Source organism: Callorhinchus milii, unplaced genomic scaffold (assembly GCF_018977255.1).
Source record: "Callorhinchus milii isolate IMCB2004 unplaced genomic scaffold, IMCB_Cmil_1.0 Scaffold10, whole genome shotgun sequence".
Classification (NCBI taxonomy): domain Eukaryota; kingdom Metazoa; phylum Chordata; class Chondrichthyes; order Chimaeriformes; family Callorhinchidae; genus Callorhinchus; species Callorhinchus milii.
In genome coordinates, this window is record NW_024704751.1 from 7,409,123 (window position 1) to 7,431,809 (window position 22,687).

At 49.9% G+C, this 22,687-nt stretch overlaps 2 protein-coding genes across 2 annotated transcripts; one reads left to right on the top strand and one right to left on the bottom strand.

Annotated features, from left to right (window-relative positions):
• The first annotated feature begins 1,300 nt into the window (after positions 1-1,300).
• Positions 1,301-12,286, top strand: LOC103180696 (14-3-3 protein gamma-B). The gene is made up of 3 exons (XM_042338878.1): positions 1,301-1,373; positions 1,500-1,682; positions 11,518-12,286. The coding sequence occupies exons 2-3, from the start codon at positions 1,596-1,598 to the stop codon at positions 12,172-12,174; spliced, it is 744 nt and encodes a 247-aa protein (XP_042194812.1). The 5' UTR covers positions 1,301-1,373; positions 1,500-1,595; the 3' UTR covers positions 12,175-12,286.
• Positions 12,287-19,540: 7,254 nt separating this feature from the next.
• LOC103180610 (heat shock protein, alpha-crystallin-related, 1) lies at positions 19,541-22,379 on the bottom strand. The gene is given in 4 exon segments (XM_007896558.2): positions 19,541-19,954; positions 21,023-21,086; positions 21,835-21,981; positions 21,984-22,379. Coding segments are annotated over 4 exon segments (672 nt in total). The 5' UTR covers positions 22,270-22,379; the 3' UTR covers positions 19,541-19,779.
• Positions 22,380-22,687: the final 308 nt, after the last annotated feature.

Sequence of the window (22,687 nt, forward strand, 5' to 3'; positions counted from 1 at the left end):
CAAATTTTTTATTTATTTATTTATTTATTGGAATGGATTATTACCCCGGAAGCGATCCACCTATCAACCAACAACCGAGAGGACCCGGGTTCGATTTTCGGGCAGGGCTGAAACCTTAGGTAAGTTTCCTTACTCTAGACATCTCCTTTTTACGTTGCAGTAAGTAGGAACCCAGTTGTTAGTCAATTGCCGGATCGCTTTCCGGGGTAATAATCCCTCCTCCAAAAAGCACAGTAATTTGGTCACTCAATCCAAGACTGTTTGTGGGACGCAATTGGCTGCGGCGTTTCGCCCACAAAATATAGTCAGTTCACTTTGCAGTATATTCTGTGCAACGCTTTGAGACGTCTCAATGTTCTGGTAAGGCGCTATATGAAATGCAAGGATTAATATTATTATCTACTCTACTCTAACCCCACAATAATCACGGAAGGAATTAAAAGGGGACAGACGATTTGCACAGATGGTTGCTGGAAATTTAAAGTTCTCCGACCCAAGCCGTTGCGGCCTCAGCTTATTGCATTTCACTCGAAGAAGTAGGTGCCTGAAAAAGAAGGGCTTCAAAGGGCACGCGGAAGTGGGGGGGGGGGGGGGTCGAGAAAGGAACAGCCATTCCCCCACCCATCTCCTTCCCGAGTTGGAAGCTTTCTCCATCACAGCAGCACCCACCACCCAAAGGCTCCTCATAGGACAATATGCAGTAGAACTGGTTTGCTGGTGGTTCTTGGGAACTGTAGTCTTCTGCGTGTATATATATGTATATGCACTGTATGTATAAAAACACACACACACACACACGAGCTGAGCTTTGCAAAGTCAAGAACTGCAATTGCAGCAGAGGGGTGGAGAGGAGTGGAGAGGAGTGGAGTGGAGAGGAATGGAAAGTGCGCATGCGCCAAGTCCGCCGCCGGGGGGGCACCCCCTCATTCGCTACATTGTATCCAGAGGAGGAAATCCGGGCGGCGCTATATATGGGCAGTGACGTCAGCGCGCCGGGGCTGGCTGTGCCTATATAAGGGCAGTGACGTCAGCGCGCCGGGGCTGGCTGTGCCTCTATAAGGGCAGTGACGTCAGCGCGGAGCTCTGGTGGCGGTGGGGGGGGGTGTCCTGTTACTGGTTACTGGTTGGAAAGGGGAGGGGTTGGGGGGGGGGGGGGGAGACACTGATGCAAACTGAAGCTGCGGCAAGTGGGCAAGAGGCAGACAGACAGACTGACTGACAGACTGACTGGTAAATCTATTGCTTCTTATATATATATATAATATAAAGGAGGCAGATTTTTTTTTTAAAAAAAACACACACCCCCCACACACACACACACAAAAAAAAGAGCAAAGGGTGGAAAGGCGCACAGACAAAAGGCAACCCAACCGGTCAGTCCTGCTCGTGTCTTTTTAACTCGTAATACATTTTACTTTTTTAGTCATTGCCTAATAGTATCCGCAGAAACGTACCAATTCTGTTGTGTGTTTTTTTAAAAAAAAAACAACCACCAAAAGCCAGAGACACCCAGATCCCACATCACCACCAGCAGCAGCAGCACCAGCACCACCAGCAGCACCAGCAAGAAAGCCATCAGCAGCAGCACAGCAGCCATGGTAGACCGTGAGCAGCTTGTGCAGAAAGCCAGGCTGGCTGAGCAAGCCGAGAGGTACGATGATATGGCAGCTGCAATGAAATCGGTAGGTCTCTTATTCTTATTTCCCCCCCCCCCCCTTTTCCCCTTTCCCCCTCTTTCATTCATTCGCCTCTCTCCCTCCCTCTCTCCCTCCCTCCCTTCACCCCTCTCCTCTCCTCTCCTCTCTCCTCTCTCCTCTCCACGTCTCTCACTCTCTTTAGGTTGCACTCGTGCAATATTCTCTCCACCACTGTAACCCCATCCCATCCCGACCTTTAAAACTGTGATTGAATAAGAAATGGGGCGATAGCGCAATATATATATATATATATATATATACACATATATATATATTGCGATGGATGGATGGAAATCGTTTGCAATATTGCTGGTGGGGTGGTGGGGTGGGGTGGGGGGGGTGGGGGGGGGTGTTGTTTCAGGCCTTGCACTGAAAGGGAGAGGGAGGGCTTTGACTTGTCAAATAAAATCATTTTTCAATTGAATTCATAAAGGATCGCAATCAGGGAAAAAAAAATTGGGCATTGATTTCTTTCCTTCGTGATCTTGCGAGTGCTAAAAGTGCCAACAATTTTTTTTTGGGGGGGTGGGGGGTTGTGGGGGTGGGGGGGGGTGGGGTATGGGGGTGGGGGGGGCTCTGGGCAGCATTAGATAAAGCTGTGTGTGTGTTGTGTGTCATTTTTAACAGCAACTGAACAGCATTGCAACTGTGATTTCATAGATAAAAATATGCTTTTTTAAAAAAAAAATGTGCTTTTAAAAAAAGGAAGAGAAGATGGGGTGGGGTGGGGGGGGGGGGGGGGGGGAAATCGACCAGAAAGAACATGCCAAAGGGGGGGAGAAGTAACAGAATGCGGTATAGGATGTTGGGGCGGTGCCGTGTGAGCAATTTCGTTTTCAACTCTTCCCCCAAACACTACACACACTCAGTCTCTCTGTCTGTCTACGATCCTTTGACTGATCACTCTTCCCTTTACTCTCTCTCTCTCTCTCTCTCGCTCTCTCTCCAGCATTCGGGGTGGGTGGGGTGACCTGCAATCCAATAGATCGAGATAATCTTGTGTGGGGGTTTCACCCCACCCCATCACCTCCCCACCCCCCATCACCCCCATCCCCCCATCACTCCCCCCCTCATCACCCCCACCCTCATCACCCCCCCCATCACCCCCACCCCCCATCACCCCCACCCCCCATCACCCCCACCCCCCCCATCACCCCCCCCCCCCATCACCCCCACCCCCCCTCCGCAAATTCGGAAACGTTAGCATCACATTGATTCCTGAGCTCCATTTGCTGAAGTTGAAATTGACCCACTGGTGATGGTGATGGTGATGATGGGGAGGAAGGAAGGATGAGGGTGGTGGTGGGGGTGGGGGGGGGGGGGGTAGGGAGGAGCTGCAATGGACATGTATGTACCAATGGGACATGGATGGAGCTCCCATCCCATCCCATCCCATCCCAAATGCTTCAGACCTGCAGTGAGTGGAGAGGGAGGGGTGTGGTGGTTAGGGAAGGGGTGGGGGGTGGGATGGGGGGGCAGTGAGAGAGGTGAAAGGGAAACAGAAAAGATGGTTTTCCTAATTTTCTCCCTCTCCCCCCCTCTCTGTGGAATGTGACCCTGCCTTATTCCTGAGCTGGCTGTCTGGTTCCAACAGTGAACAAAGCAAACATGGGAGGATAACATGTATATTGTATGTACAGATAAGCAGCCTCGCACACATGGAGAGAGCATTTCTAATTTGATATTTGTTTTACCCCTTTTTTTCCTATTTCTTTGTACTCGTGGGGGGGGGGGGGTGGGTGGGGGGGGTGTGCGAGGGATTAATTGAGGCGTGTTCATTTTTTTTGGCACTGAGGAACGGTGCAATCTGTTCAGCATGCTAAATGCCTCTTCTCTGTTGCACCATTTGTCAAAGGAGGAACCCGGTTTGCATTCACCGCCGTATTGGCGTCTTCTTTTATATGTGTGTGCGCGTGTGTGTCTGTTTGCCATGGTTATTGGCAATTTGAAGCTGGGGCTGGGGGTGGGTTGGGTGGGGGGAAAGAGAAAAGAAAGATGAAGGAAATTGCTAAACGTTTATTTTATATATTTCTCTAATTACACAGGAGAGGGTTTCAGCTTGTGTCATCCAGTTGCGTTCAGAAAAGGAATTTTAAAAAAATACTCCAGCGAATTAGGCTTATTCTAATGACTCGTATTTATTGTGTGACAATATTTTACGTAGTGGTTTGCGGTGGTCTCTTATCAATTTGGTTTCTATAATCCCTTCCTATCTCTCTTCCCTCCTTTCTCCCCTACCCACCCCACCTTCCGCTCACCCTCACTTCTGTTATCTGATTAATGATATCAGTGGGTTTTGCTTAGAAAATAGAGCTTTAATGGCACAAAATATCTTTCTTTCAGAGGCAGCTAAAGGTTACGTCTCTGTCCTTAAACAACTGCACTGCAGAACGTTTCACTGCCTTAGGCCATTGCTTACAATAACATTTTAATTTATATATACTAATTTCCCTGTCTCGTTCCCCATCCGCCCCCCCTCCCCAATAAATCCATGCTCAAAAAGGTGCCATGATCAGCTCCACAATGCAGTAAGTGACATTCCTTGGTTGCTGGGTGTGGTTGGATTAGTCGCGAGGGGACCACACCCATTTTTCTCTTTCTCTTCTCCTTCTTCCCCTTCTCCCCACTTCCGGACCCCCCGCTGCCCCACACACGTACAAGCCAGGCGACCGATGATGAGCTGTTAAAAAAAAAAACCACACGCATCCTTCAGCCGAAAGCTCCAGCATAAACCCTGATCTAGAATCGAGTTTGTAACTGCCTTGTCATCATGTTCTCTCTCTCCCTCTCCCCTCCTCCCCCACTCGCAATCCAGGGGCCTTGCTGCCCCAGCTAACGTTTGAGCCAAATTGTAAAGCCTCAGCTTTCAAAGGCATGTTTCTCCGAGGCAGAGTCCGATTAACGTAAGTGCAGAACATCGACTTGTGGGTCTGTCGTTGGAAGACGAGAGCCAAACCACAGACAGACAGTCAGACAGCCAGACAGACAGACAGACAGACAGACAGGAGGCGACTCAGATGCACGGTTCAAACCCCGACTACCCGGAGGGCAAGATGGAGTTTTTATAAATTGGAATCGCATTTCTTTCCAATAATGTGCAATTTTTATTTAAATTTCTGAAAAACAATTGGGGACCAAATGTTCACGAGTGCGTCGGTTATTGCATTGTAGAGAAATAGCTCGTCTGCACGGTGGAGCTAACCTTCCTCGTTAATACGTCCCTCGCCCTCCAGTTATTCGTTGCATTTCACCATGTACTCTTGTGGGAAGATGTAAGTGAACAATTACAATACAAAATTACATTTCTAAAGCTCCTTTCACGTGGGGAGGACGTCCCAAGGCAATGATACGGCTTTGATGTCGCCCCTTTTACCAATAAATGCCATTTGTTTGCATTTGTTGGCTTTCGTGCGTCAGCCTGGTGCAGTGGTCGCGCTCCCGCCTCCTGAGTCAGAAGGTTGTGGGTTCAAATCCACAGTGCTCCAACACAGGTGCCATACTTCGGATGAGACGCTGAACCGAGGTCCTGTCTGGCATTCGGGTGGACGTTACAGATCCCACAGCACTTTTCAAAAAGAGAAGGGAGTTTCTCTCTCTCCCAGTGTCCTGGCCAACAATCCCCCAAGTAAAATTGGTCAATCACTCCGTGCCTGTGTGTGGGACACTGCTTTGCGCAAACTGGCTGCCACGTTTCGTCCACAAAATACACAGTCACTGCGCTTTACGATATATCTGGATAACGTGTTAAGGCGCTATATCAAATACAAGGATTATTATTTAACATCAGATGGGCACAAGCTGGCTGTCAACTCAGGCAATCAATTGGTTGCTGGCCTGGCAGCTGCTGAGGTTCCTTACAGCAATAAACCTTGCATTTGATATAGAGCATTATCGCGCAGTTGAGGTGCCTCAAAGTGCTCCACAGGATTTACTGTAAAGTGGAGTGACTGTGCATTTTGTAGGTGAACGCAGAGGCCAATTAAACCCACAGCGATGTCCCCACAAACAGCCGTTGAAGTGAGCAAACGATGGTGAGAGCTTCACAACGGTAAAGAGGTTTCCTGCTTCGGTCGATCAGAAATTCCTCCCTCCCAACTCCCCATTTCAATAGAAAGAAAGAATTTGTGTGTTTATCGACGCCTTACCACGTTAATGTCTTGGGTTATTGCTGTCTTGTGTCAACTGGCAACAGTGTTGAGTGTCTGACTTGGTTTCAGCGATGGGCCGAATGGCCTCCTCCTGCTCTGTAACATTCTGTGACTCTTATTTCTAGCTTAAACACCAAATTCTCAGCGGTGTTGTGAGCAGAGCCACATGTCGGGGTTCCACTTACCGTGTCAGGCTTCCCCCCACCCCCCCCCCCCCCCACCCCCCAGCTTGGTGTGGCCTCTCTTTCCTGGGATTGTGATCTGTTTGGTAAATGAAGGGTGTCCTGCCGAGCTGTCGAGGCGTCTCTCAGTGTCTGAGCCGGGCTCGGGTAGCGGGAGAGTGGTAACTTGACCGCAATCAGTCGTCCTTTTTATTTTGGTGTAGGAGAGGGCAGAACCCGCAGAGGAGAGCGTTTCACACAGCGTCTCTCTGTCTTTCACCGGATTTCTCTGCGAATGCTCAGGGTGTGCGTTCCTGAACGTTTGGTTGTTAAAAGCTAAAGGACCAACGACCTGTGTTTAAGAGGAAACTTGAGGTATGAGTGAGGGACGAGGGAATAGTAGGGTGGGAGGGCTCATGTGGAATATGGAGCTCTCAAAGGGGCTGGTGTTCCTACATTGCAAATGAGAAGTTCCCAGTCGATGGGAACCCGGCTCGTGTTGAAAGCCCTCCCTCCCTCCCTCCCTCCCTCCCTCCCTCCCTCTTTTTCCTCCTTCAAGACCCTCCTCTTCGACCATGCTTTCGATCACCCTGCTTCCCCCCCTCCCCTCCATCCTCCCCAATCCCGACCCCCAGTTTGGGTCCAAAACACTAATTGCCCAGCGCCTTGGGACGTCTTTCCAATGTGAAAGGCGCTATACAAGTATAATGTTGTATGACCGCACTGTGAAAGTAATAAGAGACATTCGGTTTGAAGCTCGGTGAAGACCGATGCATCTTCATTCAGACTCTCCAGAAGGAAAGCTCTTTAAATTGCTGTTGTAGAGTAGCGGGATGTGTGGCCTAACGTGTAGGATGGTCCTAGCTGGACAAGCAGCGGGAAAGCTTGCCAGACAGTGCTCTCAATGGCAAGCTATGTGGTTTTAGCTGGTTAAGACTCCTGGAGTTACCCCATCACACACTCTGGACTCCCCAACCCTTGTTAAACCGATGTTAAACCGAGCTTCCATCTGCCTTTTCAAGTGAACGTTAAAGATCCCATGGCACAATTTGAAAAGCGAAGGGAGTTTCTCTCTCCTGGTCACCTGGTCAACAATCCCCCAAATAAAATCAATCATTCACTTCACAGCTGAGCGCAGGGACATTGCTGCACACAAATTGGCTACTCACAAAATAGACAGTCACTACATGTTGCAGAGAAATCCTATGAAGCGTTGAGAGACGCTGCATCAAATGCAAGGATTATTATGAATAAAAAGGTTCAGCTGCAATATCTAATGAGCGAGAATGCACAGAACTGTACAGAGAGGGAGGTATTCAGAAGAGAAGCTTGAGCTTTTCCTTAGGAATATCGAACGGAATAGTTGTACAGCAGCAAAGGCAGCTGTTGTTAATCACAAACTAAGGGAAACCCTCATTTTCCTCACCAATAATTGGAAAGTCTGCTTTCTCTCTCCACATCCATCAAAGTCCCTTTGGGATTGTTCTTCCCCAAAATGAATTCCACGATCCCGTAAAATAGAGGAATACTAAAGGGTGTGTTGAGAAGACCAACCTAGTGGTCAACCCCCTCAATTTTAATTACCAATAAGAACTCCAGGAGGGGCCGGGAGAAAGTTTATATATACACACACACACACACACTCGCGCACGTCAAAACATTCTGAGGTTGAGGCAACAACAAATTGCATTTACACAGCGCCTTTCACATCGGGAGGACGTCCCAAGGCACTGGACAGTTTGCACCCGAGCTGGTGGTTGGGATGAGGAGGGTGGGGGGTGGCTTGGGGAAAGGAGGATGACCAAAGGTGCGGTCAAAGAGGAAGGTCTTGATACCGGCCTTGAAGGAGGCAAAGGAAGGGAGCAAGGCTGAGGGGCTCCGGGATGCAGTTCCGGAGGGTGGTTCCTGGAAGCCTGACCACCGATGGTGGGGCGGGCAGGGCGGGCATGGAGCAGACAGGTTGGCAAAGCAAAATCCGTAATAAAAAGCAAAATCCGTAATAACTTCTGAAAGGTATTGAATGCACCATGGAAGTATAAGTTGGGGGAATAAACAGAACTGTTCTGCAGTAATTCTGTGATGCTTTATAGAGGAAAAATGGCAGCGCAGACATGATGGGCCAAATGGGCTGTCTCAGCATCGCAACTGTCTGAGTCATTGCAGGGAGGGAGGGTGTCCAGACAGGCTGTCACTGGGCCAGTAAAAGGCCTGGGTTGGGCAGATGTCTTGCATGTGGGTATATGTGGGGTGGGGGGAGGGGGGAGTGTAATAATGATGATAATCCTTGCATTTGATACAGCGCCTCATCACGTCTCAAAGCGCTTCACAGGATATACTGTAAAAGTGGATTGACTACATTTCTGTGGGTAGTTCTGTGCTGGCTCCCTCTTGCTGTCTTTCACTCTGACGGTTGCTGTTGAGCAGGAGCACTCGCTACAGTCACAACTTGTATTTAAGTGGTACCTTTCATGTTCGAAGCTCTTTGCAGAGAGAGAGAGAGAGACTGTCAGCCGGTGGGGGTGGTGGGGCTATTGGCCCGATCGGATTGGAAGCTTTAGAGGAGGCTTGAAGACTAATGGGGTGGGGGAGGGCGCGGTAAGTGGGGAAAGAGTTTCCGAGTGTAGCACATTTCAACCCGTATACCACTTTGCTATCGTGCTATTGCGACGTGGAATTGTGCGCGTGCGCGCGTGTGTAGTGTGTCCGTTCGCCTTGGCTCCTTCAAGGCACGTCTCGAGACCCTCCTCTTCTATCGCACCTTCGGTCACTATCCTTCCCCTGCCCACGAACCCCCCACCCCACCCCGGATCACAAACCCCAGCTCGGGTGCAAACCCTTGACTGTCCAGCGCCTTGGGACGTCCTCCCGACGTGAAAGGTGCCGTGTAAATGTCATTTGTGGTGGTGGTGGTTGTTGTTAAGCGCCCGGTGCTGAGATACGCACACACTGAACCGAGCCTCCCCTGGACACGGCGGGACAGAGACTTAACACACCTTGTGTAACCGCTGCGTTTCGGGGTTGTTATCTGCTGCAATGCAGCTGTGCCCGCCGGCCACGGTGCACTTGTTTAAAGGGCGGACTTTTCTGCTTTAAACCCTTCACCCTCATCTCAACCCCTCCTCTTCACTGAATGGCCTGTTCTTGAATTCTGCATTGATGGAAAGACACCCTTTCTTTCCCCCCACCCACCCATCACCCACCACCACACACACACACACACACCTTCCCGACCCAGAACAGAACTTCACACCCTCTCAAACCCATCCAGGGAGCGAGGGAGTGAGCGAGCGAGATTGATCGATCGATCCCCTCTACCGCAGACCCTCGCTGCTCTCACCCGGTAACTGTGTGGTGCATGCATTCAGTCAGTCAGTCAGTCATCCATATAAGGCAAAGCAGTCAGCATATTCTGCTGCCAGTGGGTTTGGCTGGTGTGTATGTATGTATGTGTGTGTGTGTGTGTGTGTGTGTGGCGTGTGTCTGTGTGTGTGCGCGAGCATCTCAAACCTGCCAGGTTCAAGCCCGTGACTTGTCATCCAGCTCATTAAAGATGTAGCACTGAATTCTGCTGAGCTGCTGTGCTGTGCATCGCTGCCCAGGGCCGTGTGGTTGAACTAAGGCGTCCGCTCTTTATTGAGCACCTCTATTTCGTACGAACTCCCCCAGGCAGAGAAGCGACATCGATGTTGAATCTTAACCGATGTTTCCCTGTCGTCTTGTATAGAAAACAATAGGAACGTTCAGCCCCTCGAGCCTGTTCGGCCACAAATATCCAGCGAAGGAAATCTTAGGAAAGGCGCCCCTCCCCCTCCCCTCCTCTGGTCTGGTTAGAAACCTGCAAAAGGCTTAATGTATTTAATGTATTAAAAACAAGATGATTTGTGACCTCCTCCTCCTCCTCGTTGTGTTGAAGGTGGAGATTGTTTACAGTGGCTGTTTGGCTTCTTCGCTTACTGGCTCTTCTGCCGGTCTTTCTCTCACTCACTCGCTTGACCGTCTCTTCTGGATCGCTCACCCGTCCCCCCCTCTCCCCCCTCCCTCTCTCTTTCTCTCTCTCTCTCTCGCCTGCCCCCACCCACATGGGAAGGAGTTGAACATGCGCTGTGGTCTCTCTGGAGTCTCTCGTGTTTGCCACGTCCGTTGGCAATGACTGATTGCACTGAGCATGTGAGGCACTGAACCACTGCGTGATTAGAGGCGAGTGCAGACTGATTGATACTTGGGGTTTGTTTTAAGCCTTTCAAGTTCTGGCTGTGTTTGAAGATCAGTCGAGGTTCATTTTTTTCGGGGTGTGTTTTGCAAAGCGACCTGTTTAGTGGCTGCGTACAAACAGAGCTCCCCACACCCCCACCCACACACACACACGCACACCAAATTCCCTGCTCTCTTCCCCCATCATATCCGATCATAATCATGATAATGGCAGACGAGAGCGTTAACAACCAGGTGACCTCTCTCGCTCTGTGTGTCTCTGTGTCTGTCTGTCTGTCTGGGACTGTGAACACAGTCTGTAGAGAAGCTGTTCCCTGGAGGAACCTGAGCAGAAGAGTTATCTGCAGTTCCTGTGCGGTTGGTATAGAGAGCCATTTCTGGCAGGAAACAATCTGCTGATGTGGTCTGGTCTATCAGAACTGCAAGTCCCTCCTCTGCCACCCTACAGTCCCTCCTCTGCCACCCTACAGTCCCTCCTCTGCCACCCTACAGTCCCTCCTCTGCCACCCTACAGTCCCTCCTCTGCCACCCTACAGTCCCTCCTCTGCCACCCTACAGTCCCTCCTCTGCCACCCTACAGTCCCTCCTCTGCCACCCTACAGTCCCTCCTCTGTCACCCTACAGTCCCTCCTCTGCCACCCTACAGTCCCTCCTCTGCCACCCTCTGCCCTCGGAAAGCGTGGCTTTTCGCTTGCTCAGTTTCCTCCCCCTTGCGACACGAGAGAAGAGGCGGCGATTGCTGCGCGTTAATTGTCAAGTGTAGTGACTTGTTTCTGGTTCGCAAATCGCGGCGACAGGTTGCCGGGGCCGGAGGTAATTCGGGTGGAAGTGTTGAAAGATCTGGGGACGCTGTGCAAAAGTCTTGTGAGCTTTTTATATACATATGTGTGTGTGTGTGTATATATATATATATATATAGGAGTTTCCCGCGATACCCTGGCCGACAGACGCTCAGGTAAACTGGGACATTTGCGTGGTATGTGCGTGTGGGTTTGCGTGTGTGTGCGTGTTGGGGGGGGGAGGAGGAGGAGGAATCGGTTGGTGCACAGTCACAAAACATTCGCCTGCAAAAACCCACAGTCCCTCCCCCCCGTGCTTATTATCCTTTAAGATGATTTAACATTAAAACCGCGAGGATTGCGGTCATTACAGTGTTCCCTAACGCCTGAGTGTCTTGTTCTTGTTCGTTTTCCCTCCTTTTTTCCGCCTCTGCCCCTTCCCCCCGCTCATCCATCCCCCTTTCCCCTTCTCCCACCCCACCCCCCCCCCCCCAAACCTCCCCCACCTCTCGCCGCCCAGGTGACCGAGTTGAACGAGGCCCTGTCCAACGAGGAGCGCAACTTGCTGTCCGTGGCCTACAAGAACGTGGTGGGCGCCCGGCGCTCGTCGTGGAGGGTGATCAGCAGCATCGAGCAGAAGACCTCGGCCGACGGCAACGAGAAGAAGATCGAGATGGTGCGCGCATACAGGGAGAAGATCGAGAAGGAGCTGGAGTCCGTGTGCCAGGACGTGCTGAACCTGCTGGACAACTACCTGATCAAGAACTGCAGCGACACGCAGTACGAGAGCAAGGTCTTCTACCTGAAGATGAAGGGCGACTACTACCGCTACCTGGCCGAGGTGGCCTCGGGCGAGAAGCGGACCGCGGTGGTGGAGTCCTCGGAGAAGGCGTACGGCGAGGCGCACGAGATCAGCAAGGAGCACATGCAGCCCACGCACCCCATCCGGCTCGGCCTGGCCCTCAACTACTCCGTCTTCTACTACGAGATCCAGAACGCCCCCGAGCAGGCCTGCCACCTGGCCAAGACCGCTTTCGACGACGCCATCGCCGAGCTGGACACCCTGAACGAAGACTCCTACAAGGACTCCACGCTCATCATGCAGCTGCTCCGTGACAACTTGACTCTCTGGACAAGCGACCAGCAGGACGAGGAGGGCGGAGAGGGCAACAACTAAATGGACCCCGGGGAGGGTTGAGGGTGGGGGGTTGCGTGTGTTGGCTAGTGCTCAGCTGACGACCCCTGTGGTTTTTTTTTCTCCCCCCCCCCACACTTCAAAGGGGGTGGGGGGGGGGTATGTAGGGATGGGTGGTGGTGGTGTGGGTGGGGGGGAAGCTTCCAGTTTAACCCCTTGTTGACGCCTCTTCGAATATTTGCCAAAACTCAGCAGCGGCTGGTTACAGTGATGGGTTTGGCAGCCCTTTGCGTTGGCAATCGGACTGTTCTGTAGTCTTAAAAAGGGGGGGAAAAAACACACGAAATAAAAGCGGAGTCGTTTCATTCACAGCTTAAAAGTTAGACGGGAGTATGTAACAAACAATACAATACGAGACAAACAAAAAAAAACCAACAACAACAAAAAAAAGGGAAACGCGAAGGCTTATGCAGACACACGCGCACACGTACCCACCGCGCTCTCCGATCCTGTGCTACCAGTAATCGCTCGCTTGGTTCACTCTCTCCTCCCGAATCCAAATCAAATCCAAATCAAATCCAAATCAGTGTTAGTAAAATGCAGTATAACTTCGTATTTATTTATTTCTTTTCTTCTTCCGACGTCGGTACGTTTTGGGCTTTTTTTCTCCCCACCACCACCACAACAACAATAACAAAAGGGAAATTAACGTACGAATCGCGTATCGTTTATGAATCCCAGGACTCTGGATTTTTTTTCCCGTCCACCCCCACACTCCTTTCCCGAAATGAAAGGGAGAGAGCTTTAAATCATAATATGATTATTAATAATAATAGAAATAGAAAACGCTGAAAGTCATTTTTTTTAAACAAAATAATTCATTCGGACACAAAAGATTTTTTTTTTAGAAATAAAACGTTTCTCTCCCCTACCTCCCCCTCCCCCACACCCCACCCCGACCTCCTTCCTCTTCTCCCCACATCCTCTCCCTCCCTCCCCTTCCCACCCCATTGACCCTGCGGTGTAGGCTGCAACTTAAACGGTATTTATCACAGGAAGGTTTTAAGAAGGAATAAAATTTCGACTCGCGGGGGGCTGTTGGGGGTGGGGAAGGGGAGGGGGGAAGACCTTACATTTTTTTTAAAAAATAATTGGCAATTTAAAAAAAAATGATTTTAAGATCACAGTAAGCGAGAAAAGGAAAGAATTCATTTTTGAATTTTATTTTAAAACGCAGATACAAAAATCCTCTTTCCCTACACCTGCTTACTGGAAGCACAGCATTATTTGTGTGTGTGTGTGTGTGTGTGTGTGTGTATGTATGTATGCGCGCGCGTGTGTGTGCGTGTGTTGGTTGGGGGGTAGATTAAAGGGGGTCTGGCTGCTATTGAAATGAAGATAAAGGCAAACGTCATAAAGATTTTAAAAAAAAAAGGACTTTAATCTTTAAGCAGCTTATTGTGTTTTTTTAATAAAAAGAGAGAGATAGAGAGGGAAAAGCACTGGCCTGTTATGCTGTCTTATTGAGTGTACTATGATTATTTACTGCCCTGTAACTGTTGAAACAATATTGTGCATGCTGATGACATATTTAAACTGTAGCTTGGGTTTAACTTATAGGTGTGATTGTAATTCTTATGGCGAAAAAAAAAAGTACTTGTCTTCAAAGTGTAGCTGATTTGCTGACGTACACTTCACTTAAGAGATCTTTTTGGTCCTAACAGGTTTCAAGTCAAATCTGTCTGTTATGGACATTTACTGTCGTGATATGCAATTCTATAACTTGATTTGTGGAGAGTGAGAGTGAGAGGGGAAACAAACAAACAAAAAAAGATTTAAAGGCACCACCACCAATGTTATAGCTTAATCTTAATGTCTGGTATTCAGTCATACGTGACATCCTCATTATTACTGTGTAGGAAGCTTAAATACAGTATGTTGTTGTTAGGATGAATTTCCTTTTGTGCTTCTTGTCGTATAATGCGGTGAGCTCTTTGCTAGGTCGGGCAGTGAAGTTTTATTTTTATTACTTTGTTGTTTTTGTTTTTGTTTTTCCAGCTCAGTGTAAATCTGTGTGTGTGTGTGGGGGGGGGGGGGGCGGCGGGGGGACGGGGGGGACGGGGACACAGGGGGAGGGTTGGGAAGGGGGAAAACTGTCACATGTGGATCATTCCTCAGCGGTTTTATCGGTGACTGAAATACCTTCTTTTGAATGTGAGTCATTATTTGTAGCGGTTACGCACATAAAGGCTAATAAAAGTGCAAATTGGTCAATAGCCACTTACACAAGAGTCTTGCTTCCTCGTCCCTCTTTGTCTTGTCCTGTTGCCGCCGTGTGAACTCCCAACCCATTGGTGAGGGGGGGGGGTGCAAGCTGTGTGTGTGTGGGAAGGGGTGGGGGGGGGAAGAGAGGAGGGGGCATGGATTAGGCGGGTTGGCGTTGCCCGGATTAGGGCGTGCACAGGATAGCATGGTGGGGGGGGGATGGGGTGCAGATGTTAGAATGGGGGTCAGGGGGTACATAAGGATGGGTGGGGGGAGTGGGCGGAGGGAGAGCAGCAGCGCAGAGAGAACAGGTCAGTCTTCAGCGCTCGAGACGAGTTCCTCTGAAAAGTACGAGGTGTTGCAAGTGCGGTAAGAGAACACGAGCTGCAGTGAGGCACCGCTGTGTAAACAGACGCACTTCCCCGTCAGGACTTGGTCACCGTTGTCTCAAACCGGCCGCTGGGAATCCTCCTGAGGTCAGAAGGCTTTCGGGGCGTTTTGCCTCCTGTTCAAAGCCCCTGTTCTATACCCCACAGCGTCACTCCTCACCTCGGAGGACGGCCTCAGTTACATTGTTCCAGCTGACGAGCTTCGCGGGAAAGGCGTCGAGGCTCGACTCCCGGGATCGGGAAATCTGGGAATGCGATCGGAGGTCATCGGAAGCGAGCGCCGGTTTCCAGTTCGAAAGCCGAAGATGTCACCGTGTGGGCTGGTCATTCCAGGGAATCGGGAAGAATTTTTTCGGCCAGGCGCTCGGGGCTGTCTGTGCTTTGAGCTTATCTTAAACCACGCAGAGTTCTGTATTATGCGCTGCCATCTACACGTTAGAAATGTCCCTGAATCTGGATTGAACCGTGGATTCTCCCTCTCTGCATTCCTCTGTCGGAGACATACTTTGCTCACTTCGTCCCGGAGAGGTTTGGGCATTTTTCACACGTGAAAGGATATCGATCCGATTGTGCCTTTAAACCCATTACCAGGTGATAACGTATGTAAACACATGCACACAGTATTGAACACTCAATTGAAGAGGACTGATGTTTTGGGAGGGGAACAGGTCACACAGAGCTGATAGTCCAAAGCAGTAAAAATGTCCTGTTAGTTGGGTGTTTTTTTTTGCTACTGGGGAAAATTGGCTCTGCCTCGCTGTCCACTCTCTCACCTTCCTATAATCGTGACTTAATTCACCTTTAAATACACGTACAGTCACTACACGTTAGCCTAAGTCCTGCGAAGCGCTTTGAGCAGTCCTCCCAAGTTGAAAAGCGTGATACCAAATGCAAGGATGATTATTGTTAATAGAATAATTCCAACTTTAAACCTGCCCCCACCCTGATAACAACAACCACGGGCTGGATTGGGGGGTGGGGTTGAGTCCAGGATCATTTGTTAATTACTCTGGGTAAAGAAAGATTTCCTGGTGACTGTCCTGAAATTGCTCGCTTTTGCAAACTCTAAACCTGGGTCCTCGTGTTGCGCTATCACAGTGGGTTGACGGGAAATCTCAAGGTCTCTCTCTGTATAAACTATTTCAGGTTTAGTTGAATGTTTCGCCCACAAAATGTAAGGATTATTATTATTATGTTGGTTTCAGGAGAACATTAAAGAGAGATCGTGTTGGAAGAGAGAGGGGGGGTGGGGTTGGTGGGGATGTCCTAGCGCACAGTCCTCCTCCGCCCCCATCCCCACGCCCCCCCCCCCCCGATAAAACTGATCACTTGCTTCCTGGCTGATATGTGCGAGTTTGATACGCGTAAGATTGGCTGCTGTCTGCTTGTCTCCACAGTCACTACGCTTGAAGGTGACTTGCTGTGAAGCACTTTGAGATGTCCCGCCTATATGACAGTCACATCGAAGGCAGGGATTAGGAGCGAGAAGAGAGGGGTAGCAATGGCCCATATTTCAGTGATGGAGGTTATAGACTCGGAGCCCTGGAGAGCGCTGTAGAGACATTCATATTCCTACGGCCTTTATAACCACAATGCCATTTCTATATATACACATATATATATATACTCACACGCACCACCGTCACTTAACGTGACGTCAGAGATGTCAGATGTAAGGACCCTTCCTGCCCCGTGTGTATAGATATAACTTTAAAATATACCTTATTTCCTTACAGTCATTCTTTTTATGAACGGAATCTATTTCCGACCATTCAAGCTTGAGTTGCCTTTCTTGATATTACCAGGTCTGGTATTTCGGACTCAGATCTGTGCATAGCTCGTCTTACCATCGTGCTTGACCTCCCCCCACCCCCCCCACCGAGGTATTTTTAGCCGTGAAACGAGAATGATTTATAAAAGTGCCGGAAAAGTGGATCATCCCGCTGGAAGGTGAGCTTGATAAATGTTAGTGATTCCTAACCAAAAGGACGTTGGCTGGCGAGGCTGCAATTGTGGTCTGTGACTCCTTCAGAGATTAAGAGAGGAAGGTCGCAAAAGAGAAAGAAAAGGATTAATAGGACCTTTATCACTTCAGTCCCGTAGCTTAGTGATCAGTGCTCTTGCCTGGCAAGCGAGAGGACCCGGGTTGGGCGAAACCTTAGCCAAGTTTCCTTACTCCGCACACACACACGCGCACACACACGCTCCTGTTTACTTAGCAGTAAGTAGGAACCCAGTTGTTAGTGGACTGGCGGATCACTTTAGTGACCCCTTAAAAAAAAATGTGGTCGTTCAATCCACGACTGTTTGGGGTACACTGTGCGCAATTGGCTGCCGCGTTTAGCCCATGAAATACACAGTCAATCCACTTTTGTGGATTCTGTGAACTGCTTTAAGAGTCTCAACGATGTGATAAGGTAATAGGTCAAATGCAAGGATTCTGAAAAAATGATTATTGGTATGTGTGCAAGTGTGTGTGTGCAAGTGTGTGAGCGTGTGCGAGTGTCTGTGTGTGTGCGAGTGTGTGCGAGAGTGTGCGCGAGTGTCTGTGTGTGCGAGAGTGTGTGCGCGAGTGTGTGCGAGAGTGTGTGTGTGTGTGTGCGCGCGCGCGCGAGTGTGAAGTGTCATCTCATTTGCGGTGTGAAATCATGGCAATGCTTCTGTGTTCCGTGCTATGCTGTGCTATGCTGTGTGTGTGAGACCAGTTATCTGCAATGCAGTTCCTGAGCCTCGGTTGAGAGCAGCTGAGGGTTGGCTTGGTGCCGACGGAGTCTGTCTGCTCTCAGTCTCACCTCCTCCCCGAATCAGAGAAGCGGTAGACTTGATCATTAAACCCATCGAGTCACCAGTACTGTATCGGGAAGCAGAGACCTTACCCACCCAGCGCTACGCACACGTTTGGGTGTCACAAAAACAATCTGCATCTCAGCGTAGGCTTGAAATTCCGCCCTTTCGTCTTATAATTTAACACGGTGCAGAGTATTTGAGCGCCGCGTTTTGCCCACAAGACACACAAGTCAATTCACTTTACAGTACAGTCTGTCATTTTCTGTGGCTTCTGTAGAATGTATTTGTGTGGAGGATTCTTACACACTGCCCCCACCCCTCACCCCGGCTAATAATAATAATAATAATAATACTTTAATAATTCTTGCATTTGATACAGTGCCTTATCATGTCATTGAGACGTCTTAAAGCGCTTCACGGAATATACTGTAAAGTGAATCGACTGTATATTTTGTGGGCGAAACGCGGCTGCCAATTGTGCACAGCAGCGTCCCCACAACACAAACAGTCATGGATTGAGTGACCAAATTATTATTATTTATTATCTTGGGAGGGATTATTAACAACAACAACAACAAGATTGCATTCATAGAGAACCTTTCACGTCGGGAGGACGTCCCAAGGCGCTGGACAGTTGGGTCAGGACCTGAGGAGGGGGGAAATGGTCAGGGTGAGGGGAGGGAAGGGAGGGAGGGAGCGAGGAGGGGGTAGAGAGTCGAGAGGGGAGGTGAGGGCACCGTTGAAGAGAAAGGTCTTGAGACCGGCCTTGAAGGAGGAAAGGGAGGAAGCGGCGAAGGCACCAGGGGATTGAGTTCCAGAGCCTCGGGGCTGAGAGGCTTACCAATTGGCCAATCGACTAACTAGCAACCGGCTTCCTACTTACTGCCAGGTAAACAGAGGCATGTGTGTGGAATAAGGAAACTTGCCTAAGGTCTCGCCCCGCCCTGCCCGGGCCCTCACTCTTGCGAGGTGAGTGCTCTAACCAGAAGGTCATAAGATCAGTGTTAGATGAAGAAGGCTCTTCGTCCCATCGGGTGATGGGTGGAGGGGAGGGGGGGGGACTCTCTCCGTCTGGTAACATTGGCTCCAAGGATTCGGCTTTTGGGTCAACCTGTCACTGGGTGATTGTGGATGGATGCGGTGGAGGGGGAACGTGGAAGGAGCTGAGATTGGCTGTTGGGCTGCATCTGTCACCATGGAAACTGCATCTCTTCCCGGCTGAAGCCGACGGTCCTTGGCTCTCGTGCTGTTGTCTCACACAGGCATCGGCTGGCTGGTGAGGCTCGGTAATTTTTGTTTTAACCCTCTCTGTCTCTCCTCTGCTTTGTCGCCCGTCGAGAGGGTCCTGGCCTGAACTTCTCCCCCTCGTTCGAAATACTTTTTATTTCCATCGCATTCTAGACCAGGGGTCCTTAATATATAGCATATTTCCTGTGAAGGCGCTTTGAGACGTCTCGATGACGTGTTAAGGCGCAATAGCAAACGCAAGGATTTATTTATTACCGCTGTATTTTTTGAGCGGAGAATAATATGATGACTCTCTGTGCCTGGTTTGGATTTTGCTGCGAAAGTTTCACGTGGGTTGTTGGGGATAGCGTTCCCTCCTCCCCCTCCCCCTCCACCTCCAACTCCACTTCCCCCCTCCCACTGCCCCCTCCCCCCTCCCACCCCCGCATCGGGGACTTTGAGCTCACAGTCAAGACTGTTGACCCAGTGCGATGCTGGGGGAGGGAGATGCCGTCCTTCATCAGATGAGGCGTTCAGCGGAGTTCTCCTCTGGTCCTGCTCAGTTGTGTGTTCAATGCCACACAACGATACTCAAAAACAGAAGGGAGTTTCTCCCAGGCACCAGGTCGACAAACCCCAGATAAATTCAGTCGTTGGGAACGTTGCTTTGTGCCAATTGACTGCCCCGTTAGCGCCCAAAATGTGCATTCGGAGCGGAAGAAAAACCTTACACAAGGTAGTATGTATATAAAATATTTTATTGCTGAGTTACAATCCACACGTTCTAGACAATTTATCTTTTTTTAAAAAAAAAACCACTCTTAACGAAACCAATTCACCATCGATGGGGATGAACTGGGTGATGCCTATTTTGGCACTGAGCCGGGCGGGAGGGTGGTTGGGCAGGCGGGCGGCTGCTGGGCGGGTGCCAGGTCTGGGTGGTGGGGGAGGGGTTGGTGGTGGGCTGTCACCGTAGCCTCTACGCTGGTTTCTTGGGGTCCTGGACTCCGATCTGGGCTTTGGACTCATAGGTGATGGGGATGGTGACCTCCGCTGACTTGATGGCTGCTTTGGGCAACGGAGCCTCCACTGCCAGCACGCCGCTGGGCGACAGCGAGGAGTTGATCAGGCCGGTGTCCACATTTGGGGGGAGGCTGTCAAGAAACAGAGGGAGAAATTAGGAACAACAACAATTTGCAATTACATCGTGCCCCTCACGCAGGATAGCCTCCCAGCTCGCTTGACAACAATGGCAGAGCACTACGCCAAACCGGGGGGAAAGGGGTGGTGACCGTAGGCACGGTCGAAGAGGAAAGTCTTCAGGCATGATCTGAAGATGGAGAAGGAAAGGGGGCGAAGTGGAGGAGCAGAAAACAGGGACGAACAGAGAGAAGCCATTCAGCCCACGGAGCAAATTCCCGTTAGTTTCTTAGATCTGGTGGTGAGGAAACTCTTTTTCTGAATTTTGCTTCCCCGTCTCAAATAGTTTAAAGCTATAAATATAATAACAATCCTCACCCCGTTGAGACGTCTCAAAGCGCTTCACAGATTATATTGTAAAGTGTAGCGACTGTGTATTTTGTGGACAAAACGCGGCAGCCAATTGCACGCAGCAGTGTCCCACAAACAGTCGTGGATTGAGTGAACAAATTAATGTGTCTTTTTTTTTGGAAGGGATTATTACGCCTGGAAAGTGATCCGCCAATTGACTAACAACCGGGTTCCTACTTACTGCTGGGTAAACAGAGACGTGTGGAATAAGGAAATTTGACTAAGATTTTGTCCTGCCCGGGAATCAAACTCAGGTCCTCTCGCTCGCGAGGCGAGTGCTCTAACTAATACATTAAGGCACTCTAAATAGGCTGCGAAGACCCTCTCTCTCTATGTTGCGGTAGCCAGCCCGGCATTCATTCCTTGCCAACGCTCACAAAGGGGGAAAACAATACAAATGCCACACACCAGAGGGTGCCTTTGTAGCCCAGACCAGTGGCAGGAACCGAGGGTAAACAGACGCCTTATTACAATGACCCTCGCATTTATTGCAGCGCCTTATCAAGTCGTCGAGACGTCTCAAAGCGCTCTGCAGCTTATTCTGTAAATTTTGTGTTAACTGTGTATTTTGTAGTCTTCAGGTGGGGAAGGAAGGGAGGGAGGGAGGGAGGGAGGGAGAGAGAGTGGGGTAGAGGCGAGGGAGGGAGGCAGATAAAAGTTGATTCACTTACAGATATTTCCGAGTGAAGCACCTTGAGATGAAACCGTGCTCGTCCTGCCTCTCCTCGTGTTTGCCTGTGGGAGGGAGAAGAAAGCGACTCTCTGGGTTAATTAACGGCGATCAAATTTGTGAGCAAATTGAAGCCGAGGATCACGTTCTTTGCCGATGGGAACGTGTGGCTCAAAAAAGATCTTTTAATCCCATGTCCCTACTAAACCCCCCCCCCACTCCTCCTGCACCCCCACACCCCCCTTTTAAACCCGCTCTCTCCTATTTCCCAAGCAGAAGGAGCCTCCTCCAAATTCATCCCTGAATTCACCCCCAAAGTCTCTCGTAGTTTACGCTGGTTTATTCTCCCTAACATTCGCCTTATTAAATTCTATAGCGGCCAACAACGTCTCCCGGGGCCTCACAGTTCTCTACAAAGTGTAGTGACTGTGTATTTTTTACAAACGGAAATGGCAGCCAATTTTTGCCCAGCGACGTCCCCACTAAGAGCCACGAAGCGAACGGCCGGGCAATTTAATCTTAAATTTATACAGCGCCTTTCTCATAAAATAAACCTCCCTGAGCTTTATATATATTTATATACATTTTATAAACAGTAAGGCCTGATATGGTGCTCTATAAAACTCCAGTTATTAAAAGTCATTCAATCCTAAGTTATTGTAATAACAATCCTTGCATTTGATACCATGGCCATATCGCGTCTTCGAGACGTCACCCAAGCGCTTCACAGGATAACGGTAAAGTGTAAAGTGTAGTGACTGTGTATCTTGTGGGGCAAACAATCATTATCACCCGTTGTCATTGCGGTTTTACCGTTGATCTCCACGTAGTTGTCTTTGGTCTTGATGGTGATTTCCTCCGGGGCGAAGTGACTGACGTCCAGGCTGATTTTCCACGTGTCAGACGTGACCTTGATCTCGGACAAGCCGGTGCTCTGTTGGCGGGTCAGGGGCTGAACGGTGGGATGGTGTGCGCAGCCTGAGCGACGTCTGCAGCGGCTGCTGTCGCTGCTGCCGCTGTCGTTGCTGCCGTTGTTGTGCCGGTGGTCGCTGAGGATGCCCCTAACTGTGTCGCGGCCAGCGAGGGGATGAGGTAGCCCGGCCAGGAGCCGCTGAGGGTCGGCCAGTCCATGTGCATAGCCGGCATCCCGAAATGCTGGTCAAAGAGCCGGCCGGGATAGTGCCAATCCCGGAAAGGATCCCAGCTGGGAGATCGCAGGAAACTGAAGGGGATTCGGCGCTCAGACATAGCGACGACGGGAGCGATAAAACCTTACCAAAACTCTGGGAGAGGAAACTTTTTGGCAGAGTCGTTTGTCCGTGTTGTGGCGAGCTCTTCCTACAAAGAGGGCTGGCTGACTGCTCCTGTCTTTATATCCAGGGAACCGGGGTATATTTAGAAGCCCGTTACACACATGTCTATTCTAGGAAAACTTAACAACTGCTTGCGGAATGCTGGCAGGCGAACAGATAACCCTGGTATTTCCAAGCCCCGAATTAACCTCTGACCCTCTCATTCTCTGTGCTGTTTGTTGTCTGTGTTTGGTGTTTTACACTCGCTCCCTGTGTTGTGTAATATATACGCCATAATTTGCCGTAATTTGCTTTGCATTGGATACAGCCCCTTTAAATCAGGTCGTCGAGACGTCGCAAAGCACTTCTCGTCA